Source organism: Macaca fascicularis, chromosome 9, assembly GCF_037993035.2.
Source record: "Macaca fascicularis isolate 582-1 chromosome 9, T2T-MFA8v1.1".
NCBI lineage: Eukaryota > Metazoa > Chordata > Mammalia > Primates > Cercopithecidae > Macaca > Macaca fascicularis.
This window is the reverse complement of record NC_088383.1, coordinates 84,203,469-84,219,299: the sequence shown is the minus strand read 5'-3', so window position 1 is coordinate 84,219,299 and position 15,831 is coordinate 84,203,469. Positions and strand designations below refer to the sequence as shown.

The 15,831-nt window shown below is 42.0% G+C and overlaps 1 protein-coding gene across 2 annotated transcripts in view; it reads left to right on the top strand.

The window, feature by feature from the left end:
• The first annotated feature begins 216 nt into the window (after positions 1 to 216).
• Positions 217 to 15,831, top strand: part of ZNF365 (zinc finger protein 365) — a 28,239-nt gene continuing 12,624 nt past the window's right edge. For both annotated transcript variants that reach the window (XM_015456299.4, XM_005565759.5), the window contains exons 1-3: positions 217 to 562; positions 2,280 to 3,035; positions 14,448 to 14,628. In XM_015456299.4, the coding sequence (XP_015311785.2) occupies positions 2,293 to 3,035; positions 14,448 to 14,628 (924 nt within the window). In that variant the 5' untranslated portion in view covers positions 217 to 562; positions 2,280 to 2,292. The remainder of the gene's footprint in view (positions 563 to 2,279; positions 3,036 to 14,447; positions 14,629 to 15,831) is intronic.

Sequence of the window (15,831 nt, the reverse complement as noted above, 5' to 3'; positions counted from 1 at the left end):
AAGAGGTCCTAATTAAATACCCAGGCCTTCCAACTGCCAGATTTTCAAAGAAGATGCCCAGCTATGCTGTATCCTCATCCACACTCTCCCGCTCCCCCTAAACTAAGTGCAAAAGAGCTTGCCAGGGCCTGCAGAAAGCGCCGCGACTGCGAGGCTGACACGCGTCTTCCCTTCCCTCCCCCGGGGAATGATCCCAGCATCTCTCGCAGTGATGTCAGTGTAATCCTGAGTCGGATCGGGCTCCCGGCTGGGTGGCGGGCGGGCAGATGATGCTCCCGCCAGCTGGGCAGAGCAAGGGTGTTCCCCGCGGAGGTGGCAGCCCTGGGCCGCGGCGTTCCGGAACCCCCGCACCCCCGGCGCGGTGCCCCCGGTGCCCGCGAGCGCCGCCCCCGCTGGCTAGCCGCGCCTCGCTCCGCCCTGGACGCCGCCGGTCCCGGCGCGGAGGTGCGGCGTGGGGTGGGAGCCGGCCCGGCTCAGTCTGATTTACGGCTCTGCTGAAAACCGCTTCGCTCCCGCAGCATCAGCACCGGCGGCGGCGGCTGCAGCAGCAGCAACAAGTCGGGTAAGAGGCGGCCGCCGGCTATCTGCGCCCGCGGCTCGGCGGAGGGGACCGACCGGGGTGGCCAGGGCTGGGGAGGGGGTCCCCGAGCCCGCAGCATGGCGGGGAGTTGGGAGAGCCGGCTTCCCGGCCCCGACCAGCAGGAACTCGTGTGCACACGAATCCACTCTGGCACCCGTGGGCTGGCACGCAGCGGAGCGGGGGCGGGGAGAGCTGGGACCCTGGGGCAGGGTCATTGCCAGCCTGCCCTTCTCTGGCAGAGTCACTTAGGGCTGTTCCATGAGCCCCGTGGACTGGGGTTTCCCCTGGGCCCATAAAAGCCTGCGTGCTCTGAAGTGTGTGATTACCCATTTTCCCATCCAAAATGCCACCCTTGCCCATTGCCCCCCTAGAATCCTGACTTCCCCTTTCTTTACCTCTTGCCAGCGTCTTTGGCCCTGTGCTGAGCCAGGGTTTGCATCTCATTCCCAGAAAGCCAGTGGTTAAACACCCCGGTGTACCCATCACAGGGAGAGGTTACCCTCTCTGGGGGCCAGAGGCTTCACCTAGAAGCCTTGCCCGCCTCGCTACCTGGGGACTATTTGCACCTCTGCTTTTGAAGAGGTTGAGGACTCTTTTCACCCAAAGACCCCAGCTGGGCTCCCTCATTTTGGGTCCAATGCTTGTTACATTTAAGTAGAAACCATTCATGGAAGAATAGAAGATATGCACTGCTTGCAGAATTGGGTTGCCAACAGTCATCTGTTGCTAGGGTGAAGATAATAAATTCCTACAAGGAAACCAGAACTTCCTGTTATTAAGAGAGTATGCTGATGCCTACCTGGTTCACACATTGACCATCCCTAGAGGTTGTCTCATAAAATAGCATCTGAGACAAGACAAATCCATCCAGAACCCTCTATGATAATAAAAATCTTGGCCATGGCCCCACTTATGTCAAATGGTATTTGACACATTGGGTCCCCAGGTTTCAGGAAAACTCACATATGGGGTCTATTATTGTTATGATAAGCACTTTGGTTTATGTCATCACAGCAATACTTGAAGGAAAAAAAGGCAAAAATTTCAGGGTGAAAAATGTTCAGCTGATTGTAGGCTTAATGCCACTGTGCATGGCTTGAGTAATCTTTCCTGTACTTGAGGATGGGTCCCGAGCTTGCTGTCTTAGGACCCATTTTGACAATTCATGTGAGTTTTCATATATTCTTGTGTTCACGCATCTCGGATTGTATCCTTAAAATGGGGCATAGTTTTGCATTTAGTGTGCCAAATTCAGGAGGGCAGGAAACTTGAATTCCACTTCTGGATCTACCACTTTCCATCTGACCTTGGATTAATGGCTTTACTTCCTTGCTCCAGTGTTCTCATCTGTGAAGAGGGGATGTTACTCACCTTTTTGATTCTAGGTAGGAGATGGCAAACTTTTTCTGTAAAAGTAGTAAATATTTTAGCTTTTAGGAGCAGAATCTCAGTCTCAGTTACCACTGCCATTTTGGTTTACAATAAATAATACAGAAATTGATACAGCAGCAGTAAATAATGCAGAAATTGATGTGGATGGATTTGGCCCATGGGCTGTAGGTTTTCATTGCAACATGAAATATTCTATGCAAAAGTCACTTGAAACCAAAAAACCTCTGCTGTCATGGAGATAAGCAGCAATCATTTTAGTAGTGTGCCTTTCAGCAGACATGTAAACTACCTATTTTCCCCCTCCCAGGACTTTTAGAGTAATGCAACAGAAGGCTTTTGAGGAAAGCAGATATCCCTGGCAGGAGTCCTTTGAGAATGTTGCTGTGTGCCTGCCATTCCGCTGCCCGAGGTGTGGAGACCATACCAGATTTAGAAGCTTGTCATCCTTGAGGGCCCATCTGGAGTTCAGTCACAGCTACGAAGAAAGAACCCTCTTGACAAAATGCAGTGTCTTTCCATCCCTCAAAGACACAGACCTAGTCACTTCCTCAGAACTCCTGAAACCGGGAAAACTGCAGAGCAGTGGCAACGTGGTAAAGCAGAAACCGAGCTATGTTAACTTGTACAGCATTTCACATGAACATTCCAAGGACAGGAAGCCATTTGAGGTGGTGGCAGAGAGGCCTGTGTCCTATGTGCAGACCTACACTGCCATGGACCTCCGTGCAGACTCCCTGGATGGGCCACGGTCCGGTCCCGGACTGCCCACCTCAGACACCAAAGCTTCTTTCGAGGCACATGTCAGAGAAAAATTCAATCGAATGGTTGAGGCTGTGGATAGGACCATTGAGAAGAGAATTGATAAACTCACCAAAGAGTTGGCCCAGAAAACTGCAGAACTATTGGAAGTTCGGGCAGCTTTTGTGCAACTGACTCAGAAAAAGCAGGAAGTTCAGAGACGAGAGCGGGCCCTGAACAGACAGGTGGACGTGGCCGTGGAAATGATAGCTGCACTGAGGCAACGCCTGACAGAATCAGAGGAGGAGCTTCTTAGGAAAGAAGAGTAAGTGTTGCTGACGGGATGCTAACCCCATTGCTTTAAGCAGCACCCCAGTCCCCTTACAAACAAATGCTAAGCAAGGTTGATTTTTGCTATTTGCAGGTGCCTTGATTGCATTTCTTATTGATATAGTTGGACCAGGAGGCACAGGGCTTTGATATCATTTACCCTCTGTGTGCATGGTCTGCAACCCAGCAACAAAGTCAAATATCTAATTCCTTCTCAGCTGGGAATTTGTAAACTACAGATAATGTTTTTAGAGAGAAGACTAGCACAGCCTAGCCATGGGGGGATCCATTCCTAGCACCAAATGGCGTGCAAGGGTGAGTTGAATGGGAAGGTAGAAAGAGTGAGCTGAGTGAGCTCATCTTCTTGACAGTTTCTGTATTATAAAGTCAGTAGGGCAAGATGCTGTCTTAAGTTCAAAAACGTTTCCCCAGTATAAATAAGTTTGGTTTATTTGCCATGTTGTATTATCTGCCCAGATTAATTAAATGTTAGTAGCTGAGAATCCATTTAATTTAATTTATATTTGAGAGAAGCAGACATTAGGAAACCTAGAGGAAAGACTTTCTGATATTGCTGTACTTCTATGATTTAAGTTTGAGACTTGACTTTTTGGAAAATGACGTATATCAGATTAAGTTTTGCCCACTTGCAAAGAGTTGAGATAGGTTTTCACAAGTTGTAGATCATAGAAGCTATTGCTTGAGAAATCATCATACTTAGAGAAGCATTTCCTTATCAGTAAGTATAAATTTAACCCAAACTAGAAAAGTACACATAACAAGTCAGTGTATTTCTCAAATGCAGGATGTCAGATTTCGTTTTAAATAGAGGCTTAGAAATTCATGGAATCAAAGGACATTAAAATTGATGGAGTAAAACATCCTAGAAGGTAGGTTTCCAAATAATTTGAGTTCTATTATAGAGATCGATTTAATGTCATCCTTTCTTTGCCCTCTGGTACTCTTCTATTTTGTGTTGTCTATTAAAATGTAATAATTAAAACTTCCTGAGACACTCCATAGATTAAAGAGATCTTACCTGCTATCACGTAAATGCTTACATTCTACCTTGAAGGGAAGCCTAGACATTTTTTGTTCAGGCGAGACATTTTTTAAATTACGTAGTTAGGATGGATTTGAATCAGCCTCTGACTTGCTTTGCTCCTAGGGAAATAATCTCTAATGAAAAATGTTTCCCTTTCGGTTTCTGGTGTTTCCTGGTGGGAAGTTAGTGTCTAGACCCGTTAATGGCCACCAGGGTGACCTGCACCATGCTGTTGAAAAAAGGGCAGATGCGGTTACTCTATGCGTTAAGAGAGACCTAGAATTAAATTTGAAAATTTTTGCTTTATTCAAGAGCAGTGAGTTTAAAAGGCAACCAAATTAATTTTTTGAACTTATTTATTTGTTGTATTTTACTTACTAATTATACAAGTAATAATGAACATGAGATCTGGAGTAGTAGTTGCCCGGAGTGATGGGTTCAAAAATGCTTAATTGTTAAAAATATCTGACTAAATAAAAGTGGGTTATGCATGGGTCAGTTACATGTTATGGTTAATCCAAGGCTGCCACCTGAGCACCAGCTGAAAAACTAATACATGGAAAAACTTGAATAGGACAGAATTATATGTGTAAAAATAGCTTCTGCAATCCAAACACATCCTATCCTATCCTTCAGAGACAGCCACTGTTAAGTTCCGTAAATGCCCTTCCAGACCTTTCCTGTGTGCCTACAATTGTACACACACAGATTCCATTTTTTCTAAATGAAATTGTGACACATACTGTTCTGCCACTTGCACATTGAATTGTTTTCATTTTTAATATAATAGATTTCAGGCATCTTTTGTTTACTAAATACAGAGCTATACTACTCTTTTTGACTGTTGTGTAGTATTCCATGGTATGGATACATCATGATCCATTTAACCAGTTTGCTATTGATGAATACATAGTTTTATTCCATTTCCCTGTATTAAAAATAGTGCCTTGGTTATTACCCCTGTACATGTTTGTTCACATTTTTGTGAGTATACCTGAGGATAAATTACGAGTTGATTTTTTTTTTTGAGACAGAGTCTCACTCTGTCACCCAGGCTGGAGTGCAATGGCATGATCTTGGCTCACCGCAACCTCTGCCTCCCAGGTTCAAGCAATTCTGCCTCAGCCTCCCAAGTAGCTGGGGTTACAGGTGCCCACCACTGCACCCAGCTATTTTTTTGTATTTTTAGTAGAGTCGGGGTTTTGCCATGTTGGCCAGGCTGGTCTTGAACTCCTGACCTCAGGTGATCTACTGAAGATTACAGTCATAAGCCACTGAAGTGCTGAGATTGCAGTCATAAGCCACCGTGCCCGGCCACAAGGTGATTTTTATATGTTATTTTTGGACTAACAGAAAAAAGCAATGATATTTAAAAAAGAAACGAAAAAGTATTTTAAATAAAAGTGCAGGGAAATTGCCTTAAACTTTTAAACATAAACCAAGTCTTCATTTTTTTAAAACATTCATTTGGGCCAGTCCCATCAGTTTCTATATTCACGTCTAAAATAGTCACTCTTTCTGTACATAAAGTGGGACTGAAAGAGTCTTGTTTCCAGGGAGGACACTGGAGCTCTTGGTCTAAGAATGGGACTATGGACAGCGCCCTCAGTGTCTGCAGCGTCTAGCCTCCCCACCCCCCGCCCCTGCCCTCTGAATGTAGTTGCAGAAGGAGCTGCCCACCTGTCACACTGTTAATACTGGGTTGATTTGACTGCATCTGCCTAGCTGGGCGGTGGGTGCCTCTTCCATCCTAACCACTACCTCAGAGAGCTGTGCCTTCCACCAAAGAGTTGGCCTTTCAGATAAGGGAAGACCCTATTTTGCCAAGGACCATACCAGGAGTTGTGCGCCCCTGCCAAACACTTCCATATGAGCTTCCTAGGCCCATTTGTGAGAGAAAGTAGGTTGTTAACAGTCTCATTCACAATTGACTTACACTCCAGGGACCCTGTGAAACACAGATAGTAGATATGGTTTCAAAAAAAGTAAACATCTATTATTTAAAATTCACATAAGCTTCTTTTGCTTATGGATTTTTTCCTTCAACTTTTAAAATCCTTTCTTTCAAGTTAAAATAAAAGGCCGAAAGGCTGCTTCTGTCCTGAGGCCATCTATAGGCTGAATCAGCCAGATTGCAGAAGTCGTACATATATACTCATAGCAGAGGAGGTTGTCTGAATGGAGAATACACTTGACCCTTGAACGACTCAGGTTTGAACTGTGCAGTTCCACTTAAGTGCAGAGGTTTTATTGTCTGTGCCACCGTTGAGACAGCAAGACCAACCTTTCTCTTTCTCCTCCTCCTTTACAATGATCCATTTCCATTTAATGAGTAGTAAATATATTTTCCTTATGAGTATCTTAATCACATTTTCTTTTCTCTAGCTTACTTTGAGAATGCAGGTATGTAACACATGTAACATACAAAATCTGTGTTCATCATTTGTTTATGTTTTCAGTAAGGCTTCTGGTCAGCAGTAGGCTATTAGGAGTTAAGTGTTTGGAGGAGTCAAAAATTATACTTGGATTTTCAACTGCATAGGAGATTGGTTCACCTAATTCCCTGCATTGTTCAAGGGTCAACTATTTTGCACTTTTATACTGGTCGGTCTCATTGTATCCCCGTAGAAGGTATCTGCAGGTTTTGGAGTGCAAACCCAGGAGAGAAGTTGCTCATTGTCTTGACAAAGTCAGTGTAACTTTAAAAGTTCTAGTGAAACAGGTATTTACTTATTGAAGAGTATTCAGAGCTGTTGGGTAGTGCTGCCTGTAATCAGGTAAATCAATCCTGGAAACGTTGTGGTAAGGCATCCCTAACAAGAAAGGATGGAATTAGTAGCTAGGTTGCTGGCTGAGTTGGTCCCATGGGGTTTGGAAAATTTGAGTGGAATAAAAGTAATACAGAATTTACATATATACTTTTCTGCAATATGGTTGAAAAGTCCTGATTGAACATCAGTAATGTGCCCAATGCTGTGCGAGGTGTGTGAGGGGGAACATAAAATGCTTGCTGTCTTTCCCTAAAGTGTCTGTGCTCTGTATAGGAAGAATAAGGGATACCCACGAACATGCAAGCGGAGTTTTGAGAAGTGCCTCAATATAAGCCACAGTTTCAAGTTGGTAATACATTAGAGAACAGATTTTTCTGTGTGGAGAGGCCACACTGAGGAAATGAGGAGGAAAGGCTGAATTTGCACTGATGGCCAGAAGAGAGTGACCTTGAAGGGGCATCAGGGAGGGCTGCTAGAGATGGCCCCTGGGTAGACCATGTGATTTCTGATTTGAGAACCAGAAGGTTGCCCCTGTTTCCTGTAGGATAACACACTCATTTTATACATGCTGAAAATAAGGCCCAGAGCAGGGGAATGACTTGCCCAAGGATAGAGATTTAGTAGCAAAGCTGAACCTGGAATCTAATTTCTCTCTCTGCTGAGTGCTTTTTCCATTAGTTCACTGTGTCCCAGCCAGAGTCCTGAAAATGTGATTTTTTTTCCCCAAAGCGTCAAGACTTATGTAATACTGAATGTGGCCCATTTTGGATGGGCTTGCTTCTTTGCTATTTTGAGAGGGCTGCCATGGTGACATCATTTATTTTTCTGATGTGATTAAAGAAAATGTCAGCTGGCATCTGAGGTGTAGGGAGCCAGGGGAAGGGTGGCATCATCAGTGTGGTCATGATATTAAGCTTCCAGAACACCCAGTCCAGGGCTTTTCACTTGACTCTCAGATGTCTTTGTTGAATCGGGGTAGGGCTTTTGCCACTGCTAGGCTTTGATCTCAATGAGAGGCCTCTTTGTGATTCCATCTCTAATTTCCATCCTACTCCCTTGCAGGCAGTGACACATAGAATCTGTTTCCCTTTCTCCTTCATCATTTGCCTCATTCCAGCCTAAAGCCATGCAGGAGACAAATCTTTATGAGTGTTTGCTGAGCAGCAGATACTGATCTAGGTTCCGACCATGGGATGGTAAACCAAATGCGTCCAGTTCCTGCCTTCATGGACCTTATAAACCAGAAGGGAAAACTGATGTTAAACAAGTCATTAGGGGGTGTGACAAAAGAGACATAGAGGGGTTGGCCTGAGCTAGGTAATGCCCATTTAGGTTTTTATCCAGAACTGACCTTGGAATGCTGGCCTTTAAAAGGCAAATCTGATTTGGTAACTTGCTTTGCACGACTAAATCCTCTTGCCATTTAATTCATTCCCATTTTTTGATCAGCTAAAGCAGTGACTAGGCAATGTAGTGTCCAGACTGATTCATAGCTAGGAAGCAGGCCAAGAAAAGCATCACATTGGATATAGAGGTCAGTGGTGTGGTGAAGGGTCTGTTTGCTCCACATTGTTGGTTTGTGCATATAAATGGGGTCCCCTCTTTTCAGGCTGTGTTCCTTGCAGACTTACAAACTCATACAGAATAAACGAGGTGTCAAGCATACCCTCTCAGGGTTGGCACATGGTAAAATTCGGAAACCCAGGAAGTTTTCGATTTCTGTCTCTGCATATTCTCTTTTCTCCACTCCCCTGCCTCCTACCACATCCCCACTCTATGCCCTTGGGACTCAGAATATAGTATTGGTCAACTTACAACCAATGAGAATAGTTTGATTTTCTCATTAGAGGTAAGGGCCAAGAAGAGTAGAGATGGGCCATGCCTCCAGACGTGCAGTTGTTGCAGATTCAGGCCTGTGGTGCCCCAAAGAGAGGGCAGGAGCCGACTCCGTGCTATGGGTTTGCAGCCAAGCTCCCTGTGCTCGGAGGTGGTCGTCTCCTGCTTTGGGATTTGCCTTGTGGTTGACATTATGGTCTGTCTGAGGTGCTCTGTGATCAATAGCTAGACTATTTTTAGCCAGAGGTATTTTTACCATTTCATATTCCTCTGAAGAGGTTCATAAATCAGTCATGTAAAATGAAATTTAAATAACTTGGTGGAGCTTTGCCTTTGGGAGGAGAAGCTGATGTTAAAGTGTTTAAGAATAGAAGAGAGGCATCAGTTTTAGATCCCACCCCCTATTCCTGTAGGAGGTACCCGTAGGTTACTCATTGGTTTGATGCTCCAGTACTTGTCTGGAAAAGGAAAATAGAAACTTAAGGATATCTGTGTTGGTTAACGATTTTCAAGTAGAGATATAGTTGCACATTTCATGCATTCAGCAGAAATGCATTAATCCTGTACTGTGTGCTGGGCTCAGGTTAGGTGCAGGGGGTACCTGCAGACAGTGAAGGAGCACACAAGGTCCCGAACTCACTGATTTTATGGTCAAATGGGGAAATGGCACACTGGTTCATTGTGATGTGCATGGTGATAGGGTACAAACTTCTGTGGAAAACACAGTAGGCCATGTCATGTACACCTGGGCGTGTGTCTGAGAATACTCCCTGGCAAGAGAGTCTGAGGTTAGAGGAATAGTTAATTGATAATTAATTGTGGGGGCTTTGGAATAGGAGGAGGAATGACCCTGGCAGAGAGAACAGCATATCCAAAAGTAAGCATGGCTCAGTGCAAAAATGAAGGAAGTTAAAATAGACGTAAGAAATGGTTTGTGGATAGTAGATTATAATAGATGATAGGATCAGCGTGTTATCACTCATTAAAATGCATAGTTCAATGCCTATGCAAAATTGCAGTGAGCACCACAGTGTGCGAACACATATTTCCATTGATCTCTGCACGTGTTTCTAGGGTGTCTTGGTCACATGATAGCATGTCTTTGATTTTTCTGAATTAACCTGTCTTTAACCCATCTCAGAAGAAGTAACAGAGGATTCCATCTGTAAAAAATGAAATAATATTATCTATTTTTCAGACCATATGGTCCTCCCGTAAATGAATGAATGCATGTGTGAATGGATATATTTTCTAACTGAAGGTTTGGCTCTCTGGAAAGGACTTTTTCACTCATTGCTCTTCTTCTACTGTGTTGGTTTCTGGATACCTGTCAGTCTGACAGATTTCCAGATCTGGAAATCATTCTGCATCATAATGAGCTTCAAGGTCAGTTTCTTATGTTGTACTGGTATTTTTTTTTTTAGTGTCAAATATTGCTTTAAATTAGCGTATTTTCTACTGAAGACTAAAACCTCAGATTTAATAATATTTGGCCTTTTTTTTTTTTTTTAATGAAGAAGAAGTCAAAGATGGGGCCGGAAGTGGCTTAGAATCAGTTAAATTTCCCCAGCACTGGTCGGCACCCACACCCTGATTGAGTTTCACTCAGGTTGGCCCTTATCTTCTCATCTGGCCTTCCAGCTTTCACACTGTATTCTGAGTCACAGGGTTGAGAACCAGAAATAAAACCACACAAGTCTTCTACTGTTCTGTCCGATAGCATCATATTACTCTTCTTCTTAGTCACATTTAACTAGCTTTGTAATTACGTGTTTATTTCAGTATTTCCTTCTTTCATTGTTTGACTCTCTCACTACATGTATCCATTATATGCTAACGTAAATAACATATTTTTATGAAAAATAACTGTTTTCCCAAAAATAATTTAGTGAAAAGAGCGATATTGTTTTAAAAGTTTATGTGTGGCTTCATAGAAGGCAGCTGGACTTTGGTAGTTCCACATTCAGTCTGTTGCAAATTTGTTGATTTGGTTGAAACAGATGAAGAAAATCTAGTCTCCCACAGATACGTAGTAGGAAAATGGAGGGGTATTTTAATAGCCTTCTCAGATAATCGTGGATATTTTGCTTTGATGCTGTGCCAAATGTGACAGTTGGTAGTTTCTTAAAGAGTCATTGCAATGTGGGATCTGAAACTGTATCAGTGAACATTTTGTACTTTCTTACCTTGAAATCTGTTGGTCTGTCTTGCACTTTGAATGGATATTTAATTGTTTGGAGTGTAATTATGAAAGAGGTTACAAATGCAATGTGTTTAACCCCTTTTCTTTTCCATTCAGAAAAACCCCAAGATTCTATGGGGAAATAAGAGGTGGTTCTGGATATTCATCCATACTGAACAGGATGTAAATGAAAGGTGGATCTGAGATGTACATACATGATATTCCACAATTAGTCACTTGGTTTTGATACCTTTTTCATCTAACAAAGATACCCTATACAATCTCAGTATGATGAACTCCAGTCTTTGTCTTGTGTTTAACCTGTCTTTTAAAACAAAATCATAGTATACCATCAAGCTTGTTTTAACTGTTTTTTTTTTCCACCTTAGTTAATGTAATGCATCTACAAACTGAAATTAGGTTAGCAGTTTGTGCCAGGTTGGTTGAAAAATACAGAGGGTATTAACTTCTCAGCTTCAGGGCACAAGATAATTGGTTGAGAGAAGTTAGAAAAAAGATCCTTCTTTTCTATAACATAGCATAACATTCCGGGAGCGTATTAAAATTAATATTAAAAATTAATATTATCAGCATTAATATTAATTTTTAAAAGTTTCATATGGAACCACTGGCAAAATATTATGTGATTTAAAAATACAGCCACAATCATAAAAGGTGTTGCATTCAAATTTGTTCTCTTGCTTTTGTGATGCTAATCCCCTGAGATTAAACCATCAAATGTTGCCATCTTTGCATATGCTAGACTGCATAGCATGAGAGTCCTGGAATAGCAAATGTGCACAGAGATAAAAGACAGGAAAAAATATACTGGATATTGACAGTAGTTACTTCTAAGTGGTAGGATTTTGGGTCATTTTTAGTTTCTTGCTTGTCCTTTATAAACATTAATTACAACAAATACTTATTCAATATTGTGTGTCAAACACAAGTGCGTTGAGTGCTGGACTTAGAACAGAGAACAAAAGCTGATTCTGTCCCTGCCCAGTTGAGTCTTCCAAAAGGTCAATTTTTATATTTTCCTTAATATATGTGAACGATTTCCATAATAAGATATAGGAAATATCGACCAAAATGAATTTTTTTAAATGGTACTTTTTTTTTAAACTTTTGATTGTTTGCCCTATAAGTACAGTTTGGAGTGATATTTAGTTATCCTAAATATCACCCAGGAAACCTCTACAACAGGCTTGTAGAAATTTGGATTCTCAGACACCAAATGAATTGAAGCCTTAATGTTGGAAATAAGAAGTATTTTCCTGTGGTGCATTTCCAGAATACTCCATCGCAAAGGACCTAAATCATAAGCAAGAACCACGAAAGGGCTGGGGATGCATTCACATGGGCCTGCCACTCCTTTGCTGCTAGTTAAGGTTTGTGGCTCAGGTAGGACAGATCAAAGTGAATGACGGTAGGGCTTAAAAATTGACTTGTGTTCATGGCCTGAATAATGAAGACCTTGAAAAGTACACATCTTCTATGGAGGGCTAATATGGAAACATCTGGAAATAAACTTGCAACTTGATGATTGAAAAAATTCTTTTCCAGAGGGACTCTTATTTCTTCTGTGTGGATATTTCTTAGCTACTGAAAGATGATGAAATTATTATGGAGTTAGGGTTTATGTTTGATCCTGGATAGGAAACTAGAAAAAACGGGGACTGGTATCACTAGCATTTCTTTGAGTGAATCATTATTAGAGCCAACCTGTTATCTGTTTTTATAAATATGTAATTCCCAAAGTTTCATAGAGATGTGTGATTCTATAGGAAGTGTCAGAATAAGTTTCAGTATGGCCAAGTGTGGCGTAATATATTTGTGAGAGAAAAATCATGACTAATTGTAAAAGTGGCACACTGACTGGTAGTACAGAAGAAAAGAGCTGGAAGTCACTACCAGCTGTTTTGCAAAGATCTTATGTAAAACTCTGACTTCCTGAACCAGACTTCCCTGAAGTTCTACTCTCAAGAGAATTCTAGAGCTCAGTGGAAAATAAAGATCAAGTGGAGGTTGAGAAGATGCAGAGAAGCCAATGAATTTAATTGACTGTCTAGAACAACTGAATGAGGTTAGATAAACAAAAATTAGCATTCACGAATCAAAATTGAAAGAGCTGAAAGGACAGAAAGTAGAGTCTTTAGAATCTTGGGTAAGTTAAACATGGCAAAAACAATGAGAGGACGTTCCTTGAAGATTGAGAGAGATTTTGGAGACGCCTAAAGGAAAGACTACCCAACGGATAGTAAAATTATGGAACTCATTAGCTCCAGGGAGACTGGCAGAACATACAAGGGTGATGACTAAAAGGATATTCATGGCTTCTTATTAAGTGAAGACAATATGGTGGAGAGAACTCTGGCAATATACACCTATTCATAGTGGTGATTACTGGGTCCTCGGCCTGGGAAAGAGGGTGTGGAGAGAGGGGAATTGAGAGTTGAGGGCAAGGTAGGAAAAGAAGGAAAACTGTGAGTGTATGTGTGCTTGGGTGGGTGTGTTTGGGGATGAGTGTGATGCTCATGAGGATGGCTAACAAGATAATGGTGGTGGTCTCACGATAATGGAGTTTCAGGTGATCTTTCCTTTTTTATATTTCTAATGGGTTATTTGAATTTTTTAAATAAAGAGCTTATTTATAAATCAGAAAAAATACTATTTTCGTATTTCCATTAAAAATGAAAGCAAAATATAAGATGGTAAGAAAGTTATTAGAATTTTTCTGGATTTGTAATCTATTTGTGAATTATATAGTTGAAGTTTTTTGCTCAGCTTCTTACGGGAGGGCAACCCATGCATTGCTTCTCTTATGTCAGCATTAGAATAGTTTTCCTGGTGGTCTTTGGGTTGACCTCATGGTAGCTGTATGGGCTGTTTTGTTCTTAGCTGAAAAATGTACTTTTGGACAAGATGACTCATTTGCTGTGCTGTTTTGGTGCTTAGCTTGGTCTCTTGCTCCTATACTTTCTCTCCCTGTAGAGTTTTCTCTCTCAATCGCCTTTAAAAATCCAAGTCAGAGCTTGTCTTAAAAACAATGCATCCAATGGTTTCCTATCTCATTTGTAATAAAACCGAAAGTCTCACAGTGACCTGTGAGGCCCTACCTGGCTCCCTCCTCCATATAACCCCTTACTGTACCTCATACCCATCTGCATGTCCCTGATTTGCTCTTCCTAAACACCTGCATGGCTTCTTCCTCAGGTCTCCGTTCAAATGTCACCCCATTCAAGAGGTCGTTTCTAACTTTGCTTTTTAAAATATTATTCACTCCTTTCCTTCCTCTGTCGCTGTCCCCTTGCACCCAGTTTCAATTTTCTTAGCACTTATGACCATCTGACATATATTTATTTGTATGTTTTATAGTGACTATCTTCTTCTACTAAAATACAGTCTCTAAATGTAATCACTAAGAGGTGATTACCTCTTTCGTCATTGCCATGGAGTACTACTGCCTAGGGTGGTAACTGACAAATAGTAGGCACTCAATAAATATGTGTTGAATGAGTGAATTCCTTGCCTCATATTTCCATTTTGTGTTCTGACATTTTTGCCTTACAGAGAAGTTGTCACATTCAACCATTTCCTGGAAGCGGCAGCTGAGAAGGAGGTTCAAGGGAAAGCCCGGCTCCAGGACTTTATTGAGAATCTGTTACAGCGGGTAGAACTGGCAGAGAAGCAGCTCGAGTACTATCAGAGCCAGCAGGCCTCTGGCTTTGGCCGTGACCTCAGCGGGCATGTGGTGAGTCACCCTGGACCGGCCACCAAGTGTAAGGTCCCTGTGCTTGGTGAGAATGGGCTGAGGGCAGAGAAAAGGGAGCTGGGTGACTTGCAGGGACTCTCTACACATCATTTGAGAGTATTGCCCGGGCCATGCCTATATTGTGGAAATGTTACCTGGGAGTCCAGGACGCCTGGAAATAAGGTAAATGCTGCATGTGCCGTTTCCAGTCCCTCTTCACCCTCCCACTCCACACCATGCTGAGTTGGTAGAAATATATATATATTTTTAAATTTGTAAAATAGATGAAGTATCCAAAGAAATCATTCATTTCAATTTTGATGTTCAAGTAGCTCAGAAGTTATTATCATGTTTTGGAGCTCTTCAAGAGAATCTTATGAATTCAGTAAAGTAAAATCAAACCACATACACATTTTTTTTTTTCTTAATAGGGAGGCAAACACTGTTCAGCAGTCTCTACAGGTTAAAATTCTTCATATAGATTTTCAAAAAGACTGAAAGATTCACAGGTGATAGTTCTAGGTTAGATTCCTGCATATAGTTTTGCATATAGTTTCAGGAGTTTAAGAAATGCCTAGAGCCCAGATGAGATCCCTGGATGTGGATAAAGATCCTGGTTCTCATAAGTGGCTTGATCAGGATTCCCTTGGTCTCGTTGGAGGGCAGAGGGAGGTACAAATAACCATACTCTAGGTCGGCAGGGGGGCGGGGGCAGGTAGTCATATCTGCCCTCTCTACAGTTCCCTACAACAAAGCCAAGGAAAGATTTTTGGATGCCCCAAAGCAGTTTATTTATAACATTTCCATTACTTATTGAACTTTATTTATGCTTACTTCCTTCCTAGAAGATTTTTAAATGATTTTTTTTCTTACTGCTTCCACCCCCGCAGCAAATGGGCTCTATTATAAGGAAAAGAAAAATAGGCAACAACATTTATGCTAATCAAAAGATTAGCAAGGTTGCTACTGGTTGATTAAAAAGTTTACTTAGAGCTTTCTGGAAGCCAGGGTGAAAAGGCAACATGATTAAATAATAAAACTAATTGTCCAGAAGAAGGAATGAGATGAAAGGCAGGTGGATAAAAGAAGGAACAGCAGAGAGGAAGGACGGAAAGAAATGAATAAATCCTACATGGTGCTTGCTGTAATCATATACACTTGGCCTTAGCGCAGCTCAGTGATATAAGCCCCAGAACTTTCCAG